We start from the raw sequence: 27,129 nt of genomic DNA on the forward strand, positions 1-27,129 counted from the left end.
TGCTAATGGCCCTCACCCCTGTCTCCAGGTGGCCCTCTGTTTCCTTTGCGTCCATAGGGGCCTGGGACCCCTGGTTGACCGTTGCGTCCTGGAAAACCCATTGTACCGGCGGGACCTCTGTCACCTGTCAGGATGAGGCAGATATCAGAGTGCATCCATCAGCAACAGACATGGGAAGAATCTAGTTTTAACAAAACCATAAAATAGACTAGTCTTTAATCTTTAAAATAAGATTAAGATTGGAGTGAGGTGAAGAGGCTGAACACTTTATATTATTAGATAAAACTGATTACGGTATGCAGTTGTTAACTGTAATACGTTTTCCATTGGGGACATAATTTGCAGTTCTATATCATACTGGCTCCGCTCAGCGTCATTCTGCACTAACCTCACTTCGTGCACAGCACTGAATAAAAATCCACAATGTACCTTTACATACCGACATCCGTCTGGCCACACCCCTATCCGCTTACCTTCATAAGCAGGTGTGTGGTCACCTACTCGCCTCCTTCTTCACTTTCACCACAAGGAAGTGCCTGTTATATACCCACTTGACGAGGTTGTTAGCTGAAGAAAGTTGAGTTACGTGTTTACATTTTTTCTTGCTTTTTTCTTTCTCTCATAAATTTTAAAAGAAAAAAGCTAAGTCATAATGTTTACTTCGGAGGGTCGCGCTAGCAACGTCACCCTTCACCAGCGGTTCTCCATTGCCTCCTCTGTCGTGCGTCTTGGAGCGGGGTTGAGGCCTCTTTCGTGGTCGGCAGCCGCGCCCGGTAGGCGTCCGATAGATAGTTTGCCTCTTCAAGGAGCTGGTGCACCAGCGCCGTCTCCTGTGCGATGGCCTGGTTCCGGCTCTGGTTCCTTTGCCTCCGGAGAGTCGTCCGCTGTTGGGCGGCCGGCTCCTCTGGTGGCGGAGGATTTGAGACGCAAACTTTTTGCGTCTGCTCGCTCCCGTCGCAAGATGGTGGCTTGTAGACGCGAACGGCCTGGTTTTGGTGAGTTGCTGGAGCCGGATGAGGATGCGTCTGATTCTCCATGGCCGATGGAAACAGAGGAATACATGGTAGAAGCGGACGGGTTCTTGTTCGACGCCCCGGTGGAGACATGTCTGCCGCCCGTCCAGGTAACACTGGAGGGGGGTGAGAGGTCTCCTTGGGGTTCCTCGTACGCAGATGTTGGGTTAGAACCTCCGACTCGGCGGCGGGATGCCCTGCTATCAGCCACATCAGAATGTGGCTCTGTAACCAGTAGTCTGCTGCATGTGAGGGACGCAAGCTCGGTGGGGGAAAGTATGCAGGGGGAACTGCGTGCTTTGTTCCCCGAGCTCATGGCGGCGGCGGCAGTCGCAAACGGCGTGCCGCTGCCGCAGCCACTGCCTGTTCCTATTCCTGACGATCTCATAGGTCATCTATGGCAACGCCGTCCTGTGAGAGGGGATGGACGTTGTCTGTCCATTTTTCCCCTCAATGGAGGCCTACGTCCGTCAGGGACAGGTGGTCTCCCACATCATGGGCCTCACCCCCGCCTACGTGCAAGTCACAAGGGTGGTGGGTTTGGTAGAAGGCATGCAGGAGGGCGTGCCTCGGCTTGATATGCCGATGGCGGTGCTCCTTTGTCCTGAGGTGGTGTGGGAGCCGTTACGGAAGCCGGTTCCCCAAGGGAAATCGGCGAGGCGGTTGGCTTTCTGGAGTGACCAGTCATTTATCTCCGCGACGCAATCTCTGGCTGCCACTTCTAACATCGCGCAGCTGGCGAGATTCATGTCCGGGATACTGACGGGCGGTATGGAGCTGACTGATTTGCAACATGATCAGCTCGCCCAGTCGGCAGGAGCCATCCTGCATCTGATCCAGCCGCAGGCCATAGCCGCTGGGAAAGTATGCGCCCTGGCCACTCTAGTCCAGTGCCACCTTTGGCTGGAGCAGGCGCGTGTGCCGGAGAAGAGGACTCCACTTCTGACGGCACCCCTCTCCGATGCTGGACTTTTCGGGTCGGCACTGCAATTGATGACCTCAACCTGCAGGGAGATGCAGGAGGAGCGTTCCGTGCTCCAGCCTCATTTCCCCCCGCCCGATGTCGCTGGTGGAGTCAGACGGCAGGCTCGTCGTCGGGGTTCCGCCGCCGTAGCCGCCGCTGCTACCACCGCCACTGCTGGTCCTTCGGCAAAGAAGGCCAGGAGGAGAGAGGGCGCCTCCGCCACTGCAGCCGGCCCATCTACGCCCGGAGGTGACGGTAGGGATCGTCATGACCAGCCTCCGATCGTTTACCGTCCCTCCGGGGCTCCCCGGGGTGGCAAGTCCCGAGCGGCTCGTGGCAGGCGTCGCTGAAAGTATGACTTTTTCCCTCTGTGGTCCCCCCCTGTTCCCTTCCCGGCCCAAATATGATTTTTGTTTATAGAAAATAAAGAGTCCCTCCTAAAAGTGTGTTTATTCACCAAACATATGATGGGGATACGACGTGTGAACCTTTCGCTAGTGTGGGTTTGATAGGAGGGCTAGACTTTAAGTCTTGTTGGTCGCTACATTCATGTTAGAGCTTAAAGGCCAACTTGCATGTTGTATTTTTGTTCAATAAACAATGTGGACTAGGCCAACAGTGACTTTCATGAAGAAGGAAAAAAAATTATTGAAATTGACCCAGTTTTAGTGTTTTTATCAAACATTTTGTCTGCCCAACACAATCACCACGCACGTGGATATTTTAATCAATGGTTCATAACGTGCGCGTGTAATCGAAATTATGTCGTCACAACAGGTGCAGGGCACCAGGGGGCTCTGAGAGTCACACACAGCTAGTGGCAGGAACTGGAAGCAAGGAGCCTTCTTGTTACTTGTTACAGCAGGCAGAGAGCCTTGCTACTACTAGCCGAATGAAAATGTATCTGTTTCACCTAACAACACTATTGCTCCGTGATCATAGCCATCCATCTCTAAAGCTAACCACTATTTGTAAAAGCCACAACCACGTTACCATATTTGTAATAATGTAAATCATTGTGTCGTTGTACATATTGTGTATACACCGTTAGAAGCTAACATAGCTTAGCTTGGTAGCTATTGTGCTAACAACATATCCCGACGTCCGGCTCGCTGGCCGGCATGAACGCCCGACCCAAAATGGTTCTCTCCTCTCTGTACACCCCTGTCCCCACGGGTACCCTGCCGGGGAGCCCATGGACGTGACAACGGCGGCAGCCGTAGGGTGCTCGAGCCCGTAACGCTAGTGGTACACGATAGCTATGAGCTAACTAACACTACGGCCGCCGCTGTTGTCGCGTCCACAAGCTCCCCGGCAGGACACCCGCGAGGACGGGGGCACACAAAGAGGAGAGAACTACGCCAAATCGGGCACTCATGCCGGCCGACAAGCCGGACGCCGCGGCACGTTGTTAGCACAATAGTAGCCCACTGTGATGCACCGAGTGGGCCACCATTGATCAACATGCAGCAACGTGTAGCTTGCATGATGCCACACAGGTCTGAGAAGAGGACCTGCACATGATTTTACTCGTTCCCCAAACTCCTCTACATGCCCCGATCTAAAATGGTTCACGACAGTAGACATAATGCTAACGTTAGCCAGCACCATATATCCAGTAGTACTATGACCCGGACGGGCATAAGGCATACGTTTCCTGAAGTGATGTCACGGCCGTGCTAGCGTCTGATAAGCTTTTAGATTTGCTCGTGCATGTTATTCGTGCGTGGACCTTTTTAACCATTTCTGAGTGAAATTTCCGGCGTCAAATGGAAAAAAAAATAATTTAATTAGATACCATTGCAGAGTAGGGTTTAACCTGCAAGTTGGGCTTTAAGCAAGGCCTGCAGCTTACACTCGGTTGAAAAAGGTTTTCTGCCTCGACCTGAATCTTCACATAAAGGTAGAGGTTAGTTGTGTGCTCTGTTGCTTAAACAATGATATTGAGCCGCAACACTATTGTGTTGGTCTGCAGTAATGCTCGTGTATGAAAAAGTACCGCGGTTCAGGCCGCTCTCTCTCTCTATCAGATTTCTGTGTCTTGCAACATAAAACACGGGTGTCGGGTTCACACATACATAACTTGGCCTTGTTATAAACCCTGTTCACAGACGTGTCTGTGGCTAGCGTGCATTGAATTAGCTTTGCGCTGTTCATTAGCATACTGGCTACTTAAGGTATCATATGGCTATTTTGTTGTTGTCGTATGCAAGGGTTGGGCTTGCGAGGGGGTACCGGATAAACCCCTCCTTCCCTCTTCTGATTGGTCAGGGGGTTTCTTGGACTCTCTTTTCATTCGGTCAGGGCCAAGCTGTTAGGCAGCTTGGCACGGGGGGGGGGGGGGGGGGGGAGGGTTTCCCTGACTCCGCACCTATCACGGGCGGTTGAGTCATGGGTTTCCCCCCGTCATAGAAAACATCACTAGGCACGTTTCTATTGGACGACGGCTTCCGTGAGTTTTCTCAGACCCGTATGTAGGGTCTGTCATTGTCAAGTTGTCGGGGCAGAGCGTAGGAACTTACTGTTCTACTACGCGCGATATACGTGTGACTTGAGTCTGTTGGTCACATGACTCAATGTTACCGTGACTTTTCAATCTATGGCTCACGTGGGAAGTCTCTCTGAGGATTCCCGTCTCCTCTCTGTGGTGAGGGTGGCGGGATGTAAGAATGTAAACAATTTTTACCCTCGGCCGCGTCACGTGGGATTCATGTCAGTCGGTGTTTCTTTCTTTTTAATAATAAAAAGAGTGAAGAATATGAAGCACGACAACTCCTTGTCGTTCTCCCAGGCGACATGAAGGACCAATGTCTGGTGTCTTTTCATGTTTTAGATCGACACGCATACCTACCCCCTCTCCTGGAGTGGGGATGTCGGCGTGGTTAGGGCACGGGACTGGTTCTGGTCGCGCTGGTCCAGGTCAGTTAACCCGTTGTCCGCCGGGGACGCAGATCTGCTGTTCTGGTACCCTGAGGGACTTCGGGGGGAAAAATGCCGGGTCGGCCCGGGTGTCACAGGGTTGGGCGTTATGGAGACCCTTTGTTGGGTACAGGTTGTACCCTGCGCTATCATAAAGGGGCTGGTTCTCCATTCTTTTCGCTCCTCTCTCACGCATGGCGAAGAGGGGGCTGTTGGGGTGGTCTTCTGGACCTCCTCTGGTAGCCCTGTGTGCTTCCCGAGCCGCCGGGCCCGGTCCGAAGTTGTGTTTCGTCGACCCGTAGGCCTGGAATAACCCTTTTTTGAAAACTGAAACACTTGTACTGCGGTGTAGCTGGTGTATACCCGCAGGTGTGTTTTGGAGTTTTTTCTTGAGGGGTTATAGGAACAACCACCGCCTGTGGTACCAAGAGGGTGGTTGATTCCCTGGTGTGTTGGAGCAGAGTCAACTCCCGGGTTACCCGGTTGAGTGTGCCCCTGCACGTTCATGACGTCTGCCAATCGTGTCAGCCTTCTCTGCCTCGACCCCTCTGGGTGGGGGTTTTTGGTGGAGGCTTTGTCATGGTGCGCAACAATGCCAGCATACGCCCCTTCCGCTGGGGTGCTGTTTTCAGTTGACCCCTTTGGCGCCTGTCTCGTCCGCAGTGCTCCAGGCTCGGGTCTAAAGCCTGCTGCCTGGTTTAAGGGATCGACCCCTCTGGGGTCGTCTCCCCGGTGCGCTGCCTGCTTCCGCTATGGTTAGCCTTTTGAGTGCTTCAAGTTACGGCCATGCTGACTGCCTGTGTTGCAGGGTCAGTGTGCCAGGCGGCGTGCTAGTGGGGGGAAGGGCCCGCTCTTGGAGGGGCCCTGTCCGAATACGCTGGCGATGTGGGGGGCGGTGTCACTAAGTGACCGCCTGGTGAAGTCTTGATGCTTGGCGCCATTGACCTCTCTGGGCCCCCTTTTTCCAGAGGATCCAGTCCCTTCAGTGGGTCTGGGTCTTCCTTTGCGCTCCGCTGCTACGGCCTTGCCACGGGGTTGAGTTTGCTCTTGACCCCGTGATTTTGGGGGCAGTAACGAGGGTTGTTCCTTCCGTTCGTTCCCTGGTGGCATGCGGGTTGTGCGTGTGCGTAGTCGTGGGGTCAAGCCACGGTTTGCTCACCCTGTGCATTGAGTTGCTCGAGTTTCTCTTCACACGGTCGGATCCGTCTCCCTCCCGTCCTCCAATAGGGAGGGTATCCTCCATTAGGGAGGGTCGGGGGGCTTGGTTCTCTCCGGTCTGATGGTTGTGGGGGTCCTCAGTGGGGTACATTTGTCGAGCTTCTGGCTCCCGCTCAGCTCCTGTTGTGCAGAATTACGCTGAGCGGAGCCAGTATGATATAGAACGTAAGGTTATGTATAGGGATGTCCCGATCCGATCACGTGATCGGAATCGGCGTCGATCACGTGCTTTTCAGAGTATCGGGGATCGGGAAAAAATAATAATAAAAATCGGCAGTCAAAAAAAGAAAAATTTTATTCAACAAACATGACCATGTCCACGTCTTAAACTCATACGGAGGCCTTAGTTTTGGTTTTAAATTACATATAATATATCATCATTAATGTATTTATTGTCACACAGAGCAGAATAATTATCCACAACAAACACATTCCCCTTTAATTTTCACCGTTGCAACAAACATTCCCTTTAATTTAGACGCTACACGCTACACGCGACCACATCACAACAACAACCAGGGGCGTAGCTGGGGGGGGGGGGTAGCTTAGGATGATTCCAAGGGCCCAGCACTGGAAGGGGGCCCAAAAAAAAAAAATAAAAATAAAAAAAATGTTACTAGACATCACTCAGGTGTATTATTGATGCTCTCATTGATACTATGTTTGTTAAGTGTGTGTGTGTGTGTGTGTGTGTGTGTGTGTGTGTGTGTGTGTGTGTGTGTGTGTGTGTGTGTGTGTGTGTGTGTGTGTGTGTGTGTGTGTGTGTGTGTGTGTGTGTGTGTGTGTGTGTGTGAGATATATAGAGAGAGAGGGGGGGCTTTGGTAGACTATTGCATTGCATTGAAGATGAACGCAATGCGACATCCTTTACTAGGCTCACCCACCAACAGTGCAGGTGCTGAACTGCTGATCCGAATGTATAGGTAAAAACCATATTATGCATTTTAATCAATAAAAAAATGGCCCAAAAAAAAGACTTAATGTCAGAGGTTTGGAACTAAGCATTTTAAAATAGAAAGTCAAGCCAGTTGCAATGTTTGCAAGGAGGAGAGTCCGCGTGGAGGAAAAACTCATGAAGCAGCAGACTGGAGGCGAAGTTTTCAGACTAACTTTTCAACTGGAGGATAACGTGACTGAGGATTATCGTCGGCGTTTCAGACCAGAATGGACCATTACGTAAGTCGAACTAATGTGCAAACATATATTGAAACTTTTAATATTTCTCATATGAAGCAGAAGCACATTTCTCAGGGTGAATGTAATAACAAAAGCCTCCGCTCTCGCGCCCCGGACTATTATAGGCAACAGATGGGCTTGTCTCGCTCTGCCAGTTTCTGACAAAAATGCGTCAAAATTGATTACTAATGTGAAAGATCGGATCGGAAACGATCGGATCGATAGATATTTAAAATCACATGATCGGGATCGGATCGGAAGCAAAAAAAGGCGATCGGGACATCCCTAGTTATGTATATAACCAAGTTCTATGAATACTGGTGACGCTCAGCGTCAGGACGCCCCTGCGGCCCTTGACCTCGCCTTGTGGTGAAAGTTTGGGAAGGAGGCGAGTAGGTGACCACACACCTGCTTATGAAGGTAAGCGGATAGGGGTGTGGCCAGACGGATGTCGGTATGTAAAGGTACATTGTGGATTTTTATTCAGTGCTGTGCACGAAGTGAGATTAGTGCAGAATGACGCTGAGCGTCACCAGTATTCATAGAACTTGGTTATATACATAACCTTACGTTAAAAAAAGGTAATAAATCATATATCACAATATAGTGATATTACAATATCTTAGCTCTAGTATTGTGATATTATCGTATCGTCACTGCATTACTGCATCCTACTGTAGTCCTATTGATGTACTGTATAATGTGACAATGTTATTCTGTTTTTAAATGTGCCTGTGGTAAGGCCAAAGATATAAAAATTATCCCAAAAATAAATGTGATCTGAAATCCCGGTGCACTTTAGGACTTTAGGTTTTTGTAAGTGCATTTGCAGAGCAGGAACCTCCCATCAGACCACCTTGATTTAAGTGGCTCAATCTGAGAATATAGAACCAAAGCAGCAACATGAGCATGTCTTGATGCTGAGGTTTACCTTTAGGTCCTAGGGGCCCATGGTAGTCTGGAGAACCAGGGGGTCCTGGCGGTCCCTTATCACCCGGTCGGCCTGGTAATCCATCGTAGCCAGGTGCTCCTGGGTCGCCCTTGAAGTGAATACTACTTCCTTGAAGGCCTGGTTCACCAGGAGGACCTTACAACACATCACAAAAATACAGATAGACATGTATGCACACACGCACACACACACACACACACACACACACACACACACACACACACACACACACACACACACACACACACACACACACACACACACACACACACACACACACACACACACACACACACACACACACACACACACACACACACACACACACACACACACCTGGGGCTCCTGGATGTCCTTCATATCCTGGATCTCCCAATGGTCCCTTCTCTGTTTTGCTGCATTCTCCACCTGGAGCCCCAGGCTCTCCACGGTGGCCTGGAGGGCCTGGGGGAGGATATAGAACATTTGAATACAGTCAAATACAAATTTCCAAGGCACTCTTCAAGTTCAAACATTTAAAAGTCTTTGCTAGTTCAAAAGAACATACTGTAGGTAGGCTAACTTGTACATTTTCTGAAAAGTTTACAGTGTTTAAATATGTAATATATGTACTTATTTGTAATACGTACACATTCTACATTGTTGAAACAATACGTGAATATATTACTTATAACATAACATAATTTTTGTGGCTGTACAACATGTACATTTGGCCTGATGGTGGAGCTAGATGGGGTCATCAAAATCAATAGGGTTCTTCCTCTAGTGGTGTCATGAATGTGCACCACACATTTGTAAAGATTAAAATGAAAGCTATTGGAGCCAGGATCTGTGGTGGCAGTGGACACAGTGGCGGCAGCGATCGGGAGGAATCCATAATAATACAGACAGAAGATGTATCACTCACTATTTTGGATTTTATTGATAATACATCTCCATCTACAGTACCTGAGTAGCCAGCCAGGCCTCTGTAGCCTTTAGGTCCAGGGTATGTGGTCCCTGGGGCTCCTGTGAGGCCTCTTTGACCTTTGACCCCAGGAAAACCAGGTAGACCAGGAGGGCCAACTCCATCTACACCTATAAGTGACAAAGAGTGCGCATAAGATAACATTAATATCCTGAATTTCCCCAAGGGGATCAATAAACTAATATCTTAGCTTATCTTATCTAATCGTATCTGTATCCCTGGGCAGTTGCAGTGGCTCACTTGTAGATGAGTGCTTTTTGTCAGAATATAGATTGGCTGTTTTGGGTGTCTGTCATTTTCATTAAAACAAAGTGTAGGCTTCCATCATCTGTATGATAATGATAATTCAAAACACACTTTTTTTTTACAATTAGTATTTTATTAGATATATTTTTTTTTCACAACCTGGACATGGCATCAATTATCACCAGTGAAACACAGATAACCAACAGACAACAAACAAGAAGATAAGGCAATACAAGACAGCAATACAGAAAGAAAAGTAAATGGAAAATAAAAATAAAACAATACATAAATGTGTAAATAAATTGATTAATAATAAAAGTACATAAATGTATATATGGGTTTGCACCACAATCATATATATCGGCCGTCAGCCTCCCTGCTCTCTACATATACCCATATTGGTCGACTTCTTATTTGACATATAACACATTTTCTATAACAGGGCTGTGTTATCCAGGAGCAAGTTCATGATCTTTTCACATGATCTACAGTATGTATTCTCCCCACACCGAACCGTCCTGTCCGTGACATTTGTTCATATGAGGCTACTTTTGCCAGTTCTGTGAACCATTCCTGAAAAGAGGGCTCACCGGGGTTCCTCCAGTTCCTCATTATTATCTGCTTCCATCACACTGGTCTGAATCAGGTCTTTGGTCACACAATGCAATGTTATATGTGGATCATTAAGAACATATAGCCGCGGGCAGAATTGACATTGGTAATCTGTATCAATCTGAAATAAATTATGTAGTCCATTTAATCTTTTTTAAACATGTGACCTGTTTTGACCTGCACCTCAAAGAATCAGAACTGAGAATCGTTTAGAACAGAATCTAAATGGAGAATCGGAACCGGAATCGTTCAAATCCAAACGATGCCCAACCCTAATAATGATCAGTATCAATAGGGAGACCCTTATCAACTGGGATGTGGAGCTTCTATAATGATACAGTATCAATAGGGAGACCCATGTCACTCTTATACACTGGGATTTGTAGCTTCTCTAACCTTATCCTTGGACGTTTGCCATTCCACAAAATGTTCTTACAAATATTGTCATATCTTTAAAAATATTTAGGAGGCAACTGGGAGACACTGAAGCAAATAATAAATTTAGATTATAAGTTTCGGACAGACCACATACTGTGAGGTTTGGTTGGTTCCCCGCCACACGCTCTCCTGAGGTATGGTGCTGATTGGTGCATTCCCCGCCACACGCTTTTTGAACGATTGCCACTTTCATCATGCAGCTGTCATAGTTTGTGATTAGCGCCCCAGAGGGCTTTATATACCAGGACCGTCCTTCTATCGTTGTCGGGTCGTTCTGGAATACAACTGCATTTGCCTGCTTTTCCCCGTTGCTGTTCCTGGTCTACTTTCTCTCCAGGACCTTTCTGTGGAGAACCGCTGTGGAGAACCTTGTTCCCCGTTTGGAGCTGCGCCTCGTTTTGCCCGCTTTACGCGTTGCGCTTGGGTGAGTGGAACCAAACCCCTCTGGATTATTCTGATTGTGTGTCTTAGAAGAGACACTGAAGACTTCGTTTTGTTGCACTAACTCGGCTAAATTGTGTGTTGTGGGGAACACTGAGGACTGTCACTGTCAATTGGTTCTGGACCCAGCTAGGGAGGAGGGAACCACACTGCCTCTGTGTTTCGTTGGACTGTTTCTGATTTCTCTCTCTCTCTCTCCGTTTTCCACCTTGAGTGAAAGCTGGGAGTATCTGCAGAGCCGCTTCAACGTCACATGCCAATTCCCCACCACTATCTGCTGGGAGTATCTGCAGAGCCGCTACAACGTCACATGCCAATTCCCCACCACTATCACCAGGAGGATTCTGCAGAGCGGCAGATGACTCTGCCGAAGGCAGTCTCCCCGTTTGTTTGATTATTGTACTTTATCCTTCTTTTGACTCTGTAAATAAATACGCCCTAGCATTTGGCTAACTCTGAACTTCCTGTCTGTGCCGTTGCGTTTGAGGTCGGTTACAAACCATAACACATACTATCTCTTACGTCTTACATTGTCAGAGGGATTTCTTTGTCGAATAAACTCTGCCTGGTCTGGATGTATAATGTGATCCTAGCATTTAGTCTAGTCTATTAACTAGTATTTTAGAGAGTAGTCAACAATCGACTGAAATTAGACTAATTGGGCAATCACTTTTACAATAATTTCTTTGTCTTGGGACTTTTTTTAATAAGTGTAATAATTGCTTGGTTTAAAGATGGAGATCATTTACCATCTTTGAATGCCTTTGTCAGCATTTTCTCCAATAATGGTAAGGTATCTTCTGAATAACATTGGAAGAACTCAGCAATAAATCCATCTTGGCCAGGTGATTTACCTGCTGGCAAGGCCTTGATTGTGTCAATAATTTATTGTGAACTAATAAGAGATTCTAGCTTGCCCTGTTGTTCAGCACTCAACTTAGGGAGGTCTAGCTTGTCAAGAAAGGATATTATCTCTCCATCGATGGCAGAGCATTCAGATGTGTAGTAACACATTAAATCACGTGCAGGAGTGTGTTATACACATTATACTCCCCTAGGCGTGATCTAATGAGTATAACACACAACTTCAAGTGATTTAATGCTTTTATACAATGGCCCAATTCACAGAACCTTATTGCTATACAATAAACACACAGTAATTGAAGCATAATGGAGATTTATTCACAAAACCATCCACAGAGAAAGTAGATCCAATAAAATCGGCAGCCATTATTATTATTATTTTTTAAAGTCCGCGATTTTTCTTTTGTTTCACAATGGGTCATGACAAACCAATTACATAATCCAACATATGTGTAATGAACTAACATATTCCAGTTGACTGTATCTTTTTTGGAGGATTCGTTCAAAAGATATTCATACTTCCATTTGTCTATCTATGGCGGACTCATTCAGACTCATTAAAAAAATAAAAAAAATAAAGTAATTCGGTTGTGGGAGGGATCTGGGGTCACGTGGAGTGTGTTATACAATATAACAACGTCTAACTCAGGGGTCAGCAACCTTTACTATCAAAAGAGCCACTTTTCCCCCGTCCCACAGAATAAAATGCTCAGGGAGCCGCACAACCTATTTACCCTTAAAATGAAGATAACACAGTGTATAACATTTTATATATCCCCAAGCATACCCCACATTTAGCATAAAACGCCTGACAATTGCATACCCAAAGTAATTTGCGATTTATTATACTTTATACTTATAGCACACAGTTTGTTGCATTAATGGGATTATAAAGCAACAAAAAGAAAAAATTTGACTTTTTAATTGCTGTTTTTACCTGTTTTTACCAAAGGAAAACCTCAAACTCTTTTTTTTTTTTTTTTTTATTATTGCAAAACAAAATTATTAAAAGTCAGTACTCAACACACAATGCATAATGAAACTAACAATTAAGATGGCTAAAATGACATGCAAGCACAGAAACAGAAAGCAAAACAAGTATATAATAATACTTTACAGTATACAGTGTATATCCAACGAAATTACCAATTATACCAATGCCTTATACAGGATATACCCCTAATACCTGTTATCTAAAACCCTACACACATATGCTCCAGCTCGAACCCCCCCCTCCCGGACCCCTCTTTGGATAGTACCTCCATTATCCCTCGCTCCTAACCAGACACTACCATTATAAGCTAGCTTTTATTCTCTCCACCACTTCTAACCACATTGACATTTTGGATTCATTGAGACCCAGAATTCTTGCTGTAGATATTTCTTGATCAATCACATCGAGATATGTAAGAAACCAAACTTTCTGGCACATTTTTTCCGGTTGAAACCAGTGTGATGCGATCAGCTTTTTAGCTACTGTGATACCCGATAAAACCAATCTCTTTAGCTGTGGATTTACTGCAAACTCAAAAACATCATTCAATAGTAATACAGAGGGGTGTACAGGTATATTCCAAGATACGAGTTTTGATAATTGTTGGGTCACATCTTTACAAAATGCCTTAACTGGTGGGCAGTCCCAATACATGTGCATAAATGTCCCTTCGTCTCCATTTGTACATTGGGAGCATTTGGAGTCTTGTTTAAGACCCATTCTGTTCAGTCTTATAGGAGTCAAGTATGTCCTGTGAATATAGTTAAGATTGATTTGTTGATGGTCCGGGTTCCTTGATGTAAGTCGGACATTTGCCCATGCTCCTTGCCAATCAAAGTCACTTTCCAGGTCTGGTATATCCCTCCTCCAGACAGAGTCTAGTTGGAGGGTTTCATATGAGAACGTTAGTAATTGATGATAAAAACCTGAAACAAAACCTCTCGATGTCTCTCTTTCATAGAAGAATTTGTGGTATCTGTGGTGTTCAATTGGTATGTCTAATGGAACACCGTGAGACTTCAAACATAGCCGTAACTGTATGTAAAAAAGCCATGTGGACTTGGTGAGATAAAATTTTGTGCATATTTCTCCATAACTACAAAAACCCTGGTTGTTAAAAACATCCCCTAATGAGTGTATGCCTTGCTCTTCCCATATAGGGAATCTTATAGGTCGTTTTTCAATTAAGAGTGCATTGTTATTGAATAAGGGAGTGTGATTGTGCCATTTTTGTGGGTTAGGATATTTTTTTTTGTTTCACGCCATATCCGGATCGCATGGGTAATTATGGGGCCAAATTTCCGTTCACAGTGCTTGATTGGTAGTTTAGTGTATGCTATGTCCTTCAGTCTATGTGGGGCTACTATGTTTTTTTCCAATTTTCTCCAGGATACTAATGCTTGGGGATCAAACCATGTTGTCAATGGTCTTAATGTGTACGCCTTAAAATAGTGGAAAAAATCTGGAAATGCCATGCCACCGTCTGCTTTATTTCTCTGTGCGGTGGATCTTTTTATACGTGGTGGTTTGTTATTCCAAATAAATTTGTATGTGGAGGAGTGTAATCTTTTCCAGTAACCCTCTGGAGGGGGTAACGGTAGCATTGAACTGAAGAAGTTGATTCTAGGTAGTACATCCATCTTAACTATTGATATCCTTGCCTGTACTGAGTTTTTAAGTTTTGCCCACCTATCAAGGTCGTCTTTGATTTTGTTTTGTATTTTTGTGTAATTGTGCTTCACCGTTTGTCTTATGGTGGGGAATATTTCCACTCCCAAGCATCTAAAATGTTTTACCATAGGTATCTCACCTGGGAGGGTTATATCTTTTTTTGCAGGGGTGTTAAGTGGAAGGAAAGCCGACTTCGGCCAATTTATCTTAAATCCTGATAAATCACCAAAGTTCTCAATCAACTTGAGTAGATGAGGCAATGTGGTGTTGGGGCTTTGCATGAACAATATTACGTTGTCCGCATATAAACTAATTTTATGTTGTGTGCCCTTGATTACGATTGGTTCTATGGATTGGGATTGTCTTATATATTGTGCTAAAGGCTCTAATGATAGATCGAATAGTCCGGGACTAAGAGGGCAACCCTGTCTGGCTGAGCGTGATTGATTGATTGATTGATTGATTGAAAACTTTATTAACAGATTGCAGAATGGGTACAATACAGTACAGCTCAATACACACAATTGTTAAGGGGATGCAGACCAGAGAAAGACTTTCGTCTTGTTTACACCAGGGTCCCCCATTTTCAATTCATCAGGACATATATGACATACATGACATACAGATAGTCAGTACTGCTACATCTATACATTTATGACATACCAGATTTGCAAATACAGTACTGTTTGTGATACAGAAGGAGTCAAGAAAAGGGAGTATATACATTTGACGTAGAAACTGTACATTGGAGGAGGTTGGGTGGGGGGGGTTGGGTACACTGGGATATTGACAACCATACTGGGTAATTTACATTGGAGGTGGTTGGGGGGGGGGGGGGGGCACACTGTATAAACAAGCAAAACTGTACATTGAGGGGGGGAGACTCTGTACAAACAAACAAAATTGTACATTGGACTATTGACAAAACCATACTAGGTAAATGACTGTACATTGGAGGGGGTTGGGTTAGGATATTTACAGGGGCCAGTGTTGAATTGCAGTCTCCCGTAGGTGTCTCTTGAGAGAGGTTTTGAAAGTGGGTAGTGATCCACATTCCTTTACAGCTTTGGGTAGGGCGTTCCACATTGATGTGGCATAATTGCGAAACGTGTTTAGTCCCTTATTTGAGCCGAATCTGGGTTTAACATGATTTGTGGAGCTCCCTCTGGTGTTGTGATCGTGGTATTCACTGACCTTTGGGAAGTATTTTGCCATGTACATGGGTACCTTGGTCGTGTAGTGTATCTTGTAGACCAGGCCCATTGCAAGTTGCTGTACTCTGTCATCTACTCTAAGCCATCCTAGGTTGTCAAAGTGGGCAGGGGTGAGGTGGGTTCTAGGAGTAAGGTCAAGCAGTAGTCTGACCAGTTTGTTTTGAGATGTTTGTAATTTTGTTTTTAGCGCCTTTGAGGTGCTTTGGTACCATGAGGTGCAAGCATAGTCGTAGTACCCCTGAATGAGTGCTCCTGCCAGAGTCTTCAGGGTATTCTTGTTTACCAGAGAGGAGATCCGGTACAAGAATCGAGTTCGTTGGTTGACTTTTTTTATTACATTGGATGCCATTTTGTCACAGGAGAGATTAGCCTCTAGGATGGAACCCAGGTAGGTAATTTCATCTTTCCTTGTGACAATATTGTCACCCACTGTAACTGAGAAGCCGTCGGTCTTGCTGAGTTTGTTATTTGAACCGAAGAGAATGGACTCTGTTTTGCCCATGTGTAATGATAGTTTGTTATCAGCGAGCCATATGCAGATTCTGCCTAGTTCCGAGGGTTTTTTCAACCTGTAACTTGTTCTTGTCAGAGACCAGCAGGGCTGAGTCGTCCGCAAACAGGAACAAGTTGCAGTGATACCGGAAAGATTTTGGAGATGATTGTACCTGTTGTAATCATGGCCGATGGGTCTTTGTATAATACTTTAATCATATCAATGAATCCTTTTCCTAACCCCATCCTTTCTAATACTGCCCATAGATACGACCATTCCAGCCTGTCAAAGGCTTTCATAGCATCCAGGGACAGCATCGCCTTGGGTATGGTGTCATCCTTGTCTGCATCTAGTACGTGCAGTATTCGTCTTATGTTATCAGTGATCAGGCGACCTCTTATGAAGCCAGTTTGGTCCGGATGAACTAAAGACGTCATATGCTTTTGTAATCTGATGGCTAATACCTTAGAGTACAGTTTGATATCGGTTCCGAGGAGGCTTAAGGGTCTGTAACTACCTCACTCGGTGGGGTCTTTGTCTTTTTTGAGAAGTACTGTTATGAGTGCAATATTGTCGTTTTTATGGAAGTTCCCCTCCTTGACTGAGTATAAGATCATATTTAGTAATAAGGGTCCAATTATGTCCCAACAAGAAAGGTACATTTCTGGTGGGATACCGTCTCTTCCAGGAGCCTTACCACTTTGCATTTCGGATATGGCCTTCTTGAGTTCCTCTAGTGTGATCGGTGTTTCTAACTGTTTAGCGTCATCCTCTGAAAGTTTAGGGAGAATAATTTGATTAAGATATGTGTCCATTTTGTTTTGATCGAAGGTCGTTTCTGATTTATAGTCGGAGTAGAATTCTTTGAATGTATCGTTTATTATTTCGGGGTCTGTTTCAAGTACTTGTTGTGCTCTAATGGTAGTTATATCTGCAAATTTTGCATTAATTCTTAATCGCATGGCTAATAGGTGACTAGGTTTAGAACCTTGGGAGTACTGCTGTTGTCTTGTGCTGCGTATTTGTATTTCCGATTGTTGTCTGTATATGGCATTGATCTCTATTTTTAGTACGTTAACTTGATTTTCTAGTCTAGTTGAGTTGTTGTATTTTAAAGAATTAAATAACGTTGAGTAAAGCGTTTCCAGTTCAGACAGTTTTGTGCATTGATTCTTGCGCATTTTGGAGGAAAAGCTATCAGTGAAATCCTTGATCATTCCCTTTACCGACATCCATATTATTCTGGGGTCTTGCACCGAGTTTGCATTCACCCGTAGGAATACTATAAGAGCTTCTTTGAGTTGTGTAATGAATTCCTTGTTGTTAAGCAGCAACGAATTAAAACGCCATCTTGGGGCTCGGGAAGATAGTATACCAAATGTTCCTTTTAGGAGTAAATAACAGTGATCTGATAGTGCATTGGGTATCATTTCCACTTCATATTTATCAAATAGTCTCGGGGATGCAAAGACATAATCTATTCTGGATAATGTGTTATGTCTCGCCGAACGACAAGAGTACTTTCGGGTTGTGGGATTAAGTGAACGCCATAAGTCATTTACACCTGTAATCTTCGACCAATCCTTTAATGCTTTAGATGAATTCTTTTGTTCGCTGGAAAAGGCGAGGTAAGATTTGTCCATCCTTGGATTCCAAATGGCATTAAAATCTGCACCTACTATAAATGAGTAATCGGGAAGGTTTAACATTGCATTGGTTAGTGTAGAGAAGAAACCCTCTTCGTACAAATTTGGGGCATATACCGCTGCCAACGCTATTTTCCTGTTATTGTGTACAATCCTAGCTATAGTTATACGCCCATCTGCATCCGACCATACTCCCTTTAATTCAATATTTAACTTACGTCTAACGACTATGGCTACACCTCGAGTTCTCGTACCAAAAGAAGAGTGACTAATATTATGATATGTGTTATCCGCTAACGTATCTATGTCTTCCTCTAAAATGTGCGTTTCGCTTAATAGAGCCACGTCCACATGTTCTTTTTTCATCAGTGTGAGCACGCTTTTGCGTTTGTGTTGTTTATTTATCCCACCAGTGTTCCATATCATTATATTCAAACTAGCCATAATCTATACATGTTTTTGTGTAGTTTTTGGTAATGCTTCTGGAGTGCGAAGCTACAATAGATGTACATCCAATGATTGAGGTCCCGTTGAGAGCCGAGCTTAAAAACATATATATATACAAATAAAAATCCCCTTTTTTCCCCTCTCCCAGAGAGTCGTACAGGCCTGTGTTCCATAAACACATCCTCCGCGTATGACTCCCTCCCTTAGGCCACCGGATTGCCCAAACTGAGCTTTGTAATCCTAATCTTCCTATGCTAATTGCCATAGGATCTAACATTTTCATTCTAATTCAATAGAATGTCGCTTTTGGTCTTGCGCCTTCCCTTACTGTAGTGAAATATTATGAAAAATGAAAAAAAATAATATACCTTCATTGATATATTCATTTGAACCTTCTACTTACTAACTTATGTAGGAAACATCAGAAAAAGGAAAAGATTGTAGAGAACCACTAACACCTTAATATGAAGAACAATGGGAAAGAACAATGTAAGATAAAAAAGAAAAAAAGGAGTGAGAGCTAAAATAAAACTCAACGTGGAGAAACCACTAGAACAGAATTGAATAAATAGATAAAAGAGAAAAACAGAGACTTTTAGAGTTACATTGTGCCAATCTCTACATCAGTGGAGTGATTATTTAAATTATTAGAATAACCTTGTTGTGCTCATACGTTTAGGTGTGGCTGATTTTTTTTTAAAGCCTTATTAAGGCCTGATTAAACTTCAGTCAATTGATGCTTATGCTTATACACACCGGATGTTAATGTTAGAGTTGCAGGCCTTCGTTGTAATGGTGCATTATATTCTAGAAGGTTGTAGAATACACTAGTATATACTAACAGACTGCTGTTATGTTCCAGAATGATCTTCCTACCCAGGGTTCATGACTACTAGTATTTTCGGGATATTTCTTAGTGACCCAGAGCAGTCGAGCGATGAGCCCAGAATATTCCAGATTGTTCATAGTGTCAATGATATATTCTTGTCTCCACGGAGACCAGAAGTCTGTAAATATAATGCATTACGAACCATATTATACACATTGTGCCTTGGTGTTGCCGGCATGCATATCATCTGCTACTTTTGTTGAGCCCGGATAAAGTCATTCTAATACTGAGATACACAGAGAAAGAGAGAGATGAGTAGGCTTATCTGGTGCTAGACAGTGTTGCGTTCTGCCCTGGGGGATCTGCTCCATGTAGATTCAAGTATTCCTCTGCGTCTTTAGGCGTGCGTAATCCTTCCCTACGGCCGTCTCTATCCACGATCGATAATAGTGCCGGGTATATTAGCCTTGGTTTGAGGCCACACTTGAACAATTTCTGCATCACCTCCTTGTAGGGGAAACGCTGAGCGATGGCCTCTTTGCAAAGATCCTCGTAGATAAATATTGAATTTTCACCATGTTTCAGCTTTCCCCTTTGGTTGCGTGCAACTCTGATGATGTCATCTTTTATTGCCGTCTTGCACAGAGTAACAATGATGACTCTTGGACCGTTGCCTCTTTGTTCCCGAGTACCGATTCTGTAACATTGGTCCACTATCAGCTCTGTGGTTAGAATGTTGTTACCCAAAATCTCTGATAACACTGTTGGAAACTTGTCGTCTGTGCAATTGACTGATTCATCAAGTCCTACAATGCGGATGTTATTACGCCTGTAGTAACGTTGGGTTTCGAGTAGCCTCTCCATCGCTTCATCTTTAACTTCTTGTATTTTTATCCGACATGCCTCTTCCACCTTTTTTATCTCCTTCGTTACCTCTGTCAAACCATCGTTGACGATCTTCTCGTTCTCTTTGACTGCCCGTGTAATTTCTGTCACCGTATTCCCCACTGTCGTGATTCGCACGGACTGTACAGCGACCGCTTCCATAACTTCTTCGAATTTAGCATCGATGTGTGCGACGTGTACTTTGAAAGCTACCATCTGTTCCTTAATCAGATCCTTAATCAGGCTAGTCAGAGAGTTGAAGTCGGGTTGTGTAATTACACTGCCAGTGCCAGTTGATATTGTAGGTGCAGTGATGGGGCAGATGGATTTGTTGGCTATTATCTTCTCAATATCCTCTGCTTTGTCCTTCACGCTACTTTTTCCTGTCGTTCCCGTTATGTTGTCCTCTATTGTCTCCCTCTCGGAGCCAGTCGCCGATGGACCCGGTATATTCTCCGTTATATTCCCATCGGGGGTTGTCAACAGCGGATCTGCCGCCGCGTCGCCTGTTGTTTTCTTGGATCGTGTATCAATCGTCACCGTTGGATTTGCTGCTTCGTGTTTCTTTCTACCCTTTTTCTCATCCTTACCCCCCATGTTGAGTCTTTATGTCTTTTGATATAGTTAGTAGGAGTTCCTATCAATACATACGATGTGGTTTAATCTCATTGGTATTTGTTAAAATAATGTTTTTGAACGAAATTAACGGTGACGGGAGCGGAGCTGTTACCAAATGCGTGCGCTACATATTGTAGCTAAACCGGAAGACCTAAACCTCAAACTCTTATGAAGAGGAGAAAAAATACTGGCTGTGTAGACCTATTTTTTTAATAAAACACAGAAGAGGAGACAAAACACTGGTGTCTGTAGACCGACTTTGAAATAAAACTCTGAACTATTCAGGTATATTTGAGTCCTTCCCTTATTTGTGGAACATTTATAAAATAGAAAGTAGTCCACTTTGAAAAAAGAATACCATGTGTAGACCTACTTTGAAATAAAACACAGAAAAGGAGAAAAAACACTGGCATCTGTAGACCTACTTTGAAATAAAACCCTGAACTATGCAGCTCTATTAGAGTCCTTCCCTTATTTGTGGAAAATCTATAAAATAAAAAGTACATTTTTCATTGTTCACAAATTTCGCACCACATATCAGGCATACAGGTAAGCCTTTTGTTGACTAAATATCTTAGTTGATGAAATATTTTTTCATTTCAGTGTCACAGTATGACATCGATCTCAAAAAAAAAAAAAAAAAAAAAAAAAGGGGGGGGGGGGGTTTGGGCCAGGGAGCCGCAGCTGATTGGCTAAAGAGCCGCATGCGGCCTCAAGGCCGCAGGTTGCCGACCCCTGGTCTAACTTGACTCTTTCAGCCAATCAGAATCAAGATATTTGCATGCCATTGTATAAAGGTCCTTATAGAATTTCTTGAATATGTAATTTAAGTGTCAACAGTTTGTCTTGCTCGAAGTTTGTTTAGAGCAGGGGTGGGCAATTATTTTTCCCGGGGGGCCGAATGAGCAACTGAAAATATGTTGGAGGGCCGGGCCAAAATTCCAAACTAAATTATGCATAATATACATTTTATTTCTATATAAAAAGCAGTAAATGGCATTGTTTTGACCCCTGGTAAGAGTGTATGTTATTATTTGGCAATTAAAAGGTGAGGTTAGCTTTCAAAAATATCATATCATATCAAACAAAATGTGAAACATTAATAACAAAGGGCATGTATGAAAAAGTGATATACAAATAAAGTTATTATTTTGAGTTTCATATACTATTGAAACAAGGATTTTCTTAGCTTTCTAAAGACATCACATCATCTTATAGCCAAAATAAACAAGACATGTCACTGAACTGTGTAAAGAAAAGTGTCCCAGTTTTGTAGCCTTTTTTACTTTACATGCCTATATTAAACATTTAATGTTTTCAGAACTGTGCAAAAAAAAAGAAAAAAAAAAGATCAAGTGTCCCACTTCACTTGTTATATTTCCACATTTTAGTGTTCTTCAGTTCTTTTTCTTTTCATTCAGTGTGATAAATCCAGTCTCTGTTGAGCTTTAACAAGTTCATCAAAGTCGGGTTGCATGTCTGAGGTGGAGATGCGAAGCACAGCTGCCAGATGTTCATCAGTGAGAGAGGATCTGTACCTGGACTTGGTAAACGTCATGACTGAGAATGTCTGTTCACATATGTAGGTGGATCCAAAGAGAACCAACATCTTCTGAGCATGTCTCCTCATGTTTGGAAAGTTCTCCTCCTTGAGAGCAGAGTAGAACTCTAGCAGTGATGCTGACTTAAAGTGCTCTTTCAGTAGTGAATCAGACTGCAGGTCAATGAGTTCAAGCTGAACATCAGTGGGTGCACTATCAACACTGCAGGTAAAGGGAGAGGAAACCAGCTGCATTTCATCCTCAACCTTTTTGAAATCTTGAAAACGCCTTGAAAATGCATCATGCAGTGCTCCTAACATGGATGAGTACCTGTGCCGGTGATCAGCTGATGGTTTGACTTCTTTCAGGGTTTTCATGTGTTCGAGATTGTTGCTGCCTAGTTGCCTTGAAATTAATTGCAAATAAAAAAAAATTAATCTACCTACCTCAGTTGTGAAAAAAAACCACATTTTGACACAAAGTCAAATCCTAGGTAAGCGTATATTGTGCGTGTGAACGTTGACATGAAGAAAAAAAAAATGTTAAAAAAAGAAGAAAAAAAATCATAAAAAAGATTAATTTATTTATTAATCTTTTTATTATCATGTAATCTTTCACAGGCCGGTCAGAATCCGGCCGTACAATGCCCAGGTCTGGTTTAGAGAGTAAAGAATTGTATACTTAAATTGTATATTTAAGTTGGGTCAATTCTCCTAAAGCCTCTTCATGTGCATTTTGTTTAATTTTGGTCTCATCATGGTCTCAGCATCATTCATTGTTTTTTCCTAATTCAAATAAAATAAAATAAAATGTATTTGTAAGGCCCGACAACACACGTTAATGTCCCCATGGGCCGGACACGTCTTCTTTAAACAAGTCAAGAAGAAACATCACAATAAGTCAAGAACAAAACAAAAACACCATAAAGTCCAATTTTTTTTAAATAAATGCAGACATACCCCACGCAAAGGTAAGGAAAAACTCACTAAAACCTATAGCAATAGGAAAAAATGCACCACAGGCAATGTGGAGGAGAGAAACCTTAGAAGGGTCATTCAAGGGCGAATCTCCCTTCTTAGATGTCTGTGATAGTAGTGTTGCAGTAAAACAGGCGAAGAGGCGTATTGTATGATAAAGCCTCTTAGAAATGCCTTCATGGCCTCCTACGCCACACTGGCAGAGGGCGCTGTGAACCCTCTAGATATAGTCTGATCTGTGCCCTGAGCTCCTCTTTGAACCCCTCATCTTGTAATAATGATGAGTTGAACCTCCACAGCTGTGATCTAACTGTATCATGACACGGCACATCTAGTGTGACCATACCATGATCTGTTATCAGAATATTACCAATAGAACAGGATCATGTGGTGGGAAACAGACAAAAGTATGTTCTTGAATATACCCCATGGGCTCCCGAATAGAAAGTATAATGTCTGTCTGTTGGGTGTATCAACCTCCACACATCTGTATGGCATAAAGAAGCATGCATCCCTATCACAGTTAACTCAATGAGCACAGTACATTTCGCAGAGTAAATTTTACTCAAACTGAGTAAAATTTTACTCAGTTTGAGTAAAATGCACTCAGTTTGAGTAAAATCTACTCTGCGAAATGTACTGTGTAGAGGTCGCTGTTTACGTCTTGCTTTTGCGAGTGCTAAAACTATATTAAATATTATAGCTATGGATCTAATAAACACGTCGATTGTCAGTGAGTTTCTTCCGGTCAACATGCAAAAAACAGATAATTTTTTCATACATTTCCGTTTTATACCGTGGTGAATATGAGTATAGTTTTAGAGTGATCCTGTCGAATCCCAATAAACTCCAGCAAACGGCACTTCAATGCATTTCCTTAGAAATCGTGCCATTTGTCGCTTGATTTATGAATCGTTCTGAAATAAACGCTAGATTATCGGTATTATATTTCATCATGCACGCACGGAAGCGGGGGAGGAAAAGTCGCCCCTCCGTGCTTTGGTCGGCGCCAACGGCACACACACACAGACACGTTGTGATCATTATGAAAGAAACATCGGATCAACCCAAGATTGGTAATATAGAGTCCTTACCTCACATCTGATGTACTGCAAAAAGAATAATCCAATTCCTGATCGCCATTCCAAATATTGATCGCGTCGTCTTTTCCATTTCTCAACCAAAACACATGAATCCACGGTGCTCCCAGTGTTCCCAATCCGTGTGTTATAACATTAGTCATGCCCGAGAAGGAAAACCCGGACTGGACTTTTTAGATCGATGCACAGCCCCAGCCAGAGGGATTCCAATGATGTGCAATACCGGCCGCAAGGCGTTAGGCGGCGGTATTGCCCTTTTGCGAGCTCAGACCCATTCCCAATGATAACATTAGGCTGGATGGATGAAAAATGTATGGATATAGCAAATAAAAGAAATAACGATTAAAACCAGACTTTTCTCGTGATTGGCGCTCAACCACCGGCGAGATAACCCGACTTTTTTCGTCATTGGCGCAGAATGTGTTAATACAGAATTGGGCAATCTGCTAGCTGATGGGTTATTACGATCCAAGGTTGCATCAAAACAATATAAAAATATCCTCCGATAATTATAGGATATTGTCCAATATTATGAAGTTTGTTTTCTAAATCTACAAAAAAATGTGGGTGATCAATATTAGGTCCGTACACATTGCCCAGTATCAAGGTCTGTGCCTCAATATCTGCCATCACTATAACAAATCTGCCCTCCTCATCCTTTACCTCTTTCCTAAGTTTAAATTGTACATCACATGTTTATTAATTAATGTCACTACTCCTCGACTTTTGGATGACCCAGCACTAAAGAATACATCTCCTACACGATCCCTACATATCGTAGCTGATTCCTGAGGGGATAGATGGGATTCCTGCAAAAATATCACATCTTGTTTCTTAGTTTTCACTGCTCAAGTGTCTTCTTCCTTTTAATTCACTTATCAAACTTCCGTCACATCAAAAACTCTCTGTCAACAAAAGCAGCAGCACTGTATTTTAATGCCATTATTATGTCACATTTAACATACTGTCTGACTAGCTGGACACAAGCCTTCTGTACAACACTACGATCTGTACAGGTAGTTTACCATCAGGCTGTGAAAGTTCTGGACAGGAAAACAAACAGCCACCACCATTGTCATAGCATAGCAAACCAGAACCTACTGAGCTGGGACAATCTCGTCAAATTCAAAGATGCCTGCCTTACTTATAAAATCCTACATGGCTTGGCTCCTCCCTCCCTCTGTACTTTCATAAAACAGAAAGCATCTGCTGACAGATATACCAGGTCTGTAGTCAGAGGGGACTGTGTAGTCCCAAACAGGAGGTCTGCTTTTAGTCAAGCAGCCTTTTCCGTGAGAGCAGCCCACACCTGGAACAGTCTGCCAACACGGCCCAGGGAGTATCAAAGTTAAATTTAATTTAAAACTACCGGTAACTTAAAATCATCGTTGAGAGATGGTCAATTGTGCGACCATTTTAACTGAGGGGTTGTGATGTATTGTAATGTATTTTAATGTATTTATTTGTATGTATTTTAGTGTATTGTAACCTACTGTATACTGATTCCTACTGTGTTTTAATTATTGTACTATGTCTTAATTATTGTAGTGCTCATGTCACCTGCCCCAGAGACTACAGTTGAAAATTTGCCAACCTGGCTAAACTGGCATATTTACAGTCAAATGTTCCTTAATATGCACTGTCTCTGTATTTTAAACCAATAAATACAAAATACAAATTGGATTTCCTAGCCTGTTAACATTCCAAGTGGAATAACACAATTTTTTGTGATTAGTCATTAACTATTTTAATATAGATAGAAACCATATTCTTTACTTTATCAATATCTGGGATTGTCATAAGCTTTTTTTTATCATCTTACCTCTTGCTCCCTTCATCCCTTTTGGACCTTTCAGCCCATCCAGCCCATCTAGACCTGGAGGCCCAGGGGTTCCTAACATAAGAGAACAGTACAATGTCTAACCGATGGCACATATAAAGTCTTCAATAGGTCAAAATGCAAAGCATTCAAAAGTACTTTTCACTTGCCCTATTCTTCATTTACCACTGTCTATAAACAATTACGCATATATGAAGAGAGACAGATACTTTATAAAAAATAATTTGTATTGGAACACATTGGGTACAGTATGCTTACTTACATGATCACACAAGAATATAATCCAAACCCCACCCCCTCAAGCAAAATATTTCCAAACGTTAGAGCCATATTAGCATCTCTTCCAGTAAGGTATCATGACATGGTTGGTATTTACACATTCCTTGTGGTCCCTAGTTTCATATGGTACCTGTGTTTGCTAAATCTGTTAACATTAGTTAAAATGTTCCCACTAGAGCCATAACCATTTCACTACCACACTACAGAAGGTTAACCCTTTACTATCATACTATAGATGGTTAACCCTTTGTCGTGTGGCAGTGAAAGGGTTAAAGACAGTAATGTTGGTGGGTACCTAGGAGTCCGGGGCGGCCATGGGAACCACCTGGTCCTCGATCTCCAGGTTGGTCACCTGGAGGGCCTGGAAAACCTTGACGACCTGGTTGTCCCCGGGGACCACTGACACCTGCATATACACACACCCATGTGTTATCGTTCACTATCATCACTACTGTGTCTACAAAGACAAAAAGGCAGTGGCAGTTTAATCAAAAACAAAATGTATTGCTTTGTGTAAAAGTATCTGACCATCAGACATTATTACCTGGTCCTCCAAGCCCTCCTGGATCTCCATGTAACCCAGGTTGGCCAGGGTGTCCTGGGTTTCCTCTGGCTCCTGGCTCCCCTCGATCTCCTGGAATCCCATGAGGAGCTACAGAGAAGACGGTTGTCACCTTTAGTTCAGAAATGCAGCTCAATTACTCTAGTAGAACATAATAGCATACTGACGGGTTAACCAAAGGCTAGGTACACTCCTGCCATCGTTGCCCCCAACCAAGTTACTG

The 27,129-nt window shown here is 43.3% G+C and overlaps 1 protein-coding gene across 1 annotated transcript in view; it reads right to left on the minus strand.

Moving 5' to 3' along the window:
- The window catches only part of LOC311239349 (uncharacterized protein), a gene marked incomplete at both ends in the record, with an annotated part of 88,177 nt that overhangs the window by 5,187 nt on the left and 55,861 nt on the right, over positions 1–27,129 (minus strand). The window contains 6 exons of the mRNA XM_084327655.1: positions 17–124; positions 8,239–8,377; positions 8,579–8,686; positions 9,174–9,319; positions 26,048–26,119; positions 26,889–27,018. Coding sequence (XP_084183781.1) covers positions 17–124; positions 8,239–8,377; positions 8,579–8,686; positions 9,174–9,319; positions 26,048–26,119; positions 26,889–27,018 — 703 coding nt within the window. The remainder of the gene's footprint in view (positions 1–16; positions 125–8,238; positions 8,378–8,578; positions 8,687–9,173; positions 9,320–26,047; positions 26,120–26,888; positions 27,019–27,129) is intronic.

Source organism: Notolepis coatsorum, assembly GCF_963971535.1.
Source record: "Notolepis coatsorum genome assembly, chromosome: 13".
Classification (NCBI taxonomy): domain Eukaryota; kingdom Metazoa; phylum Chordata; class Actinopteri; order Aulopiformes; family Paralepididae; genus Notolepis; species Notolepis coatsorum.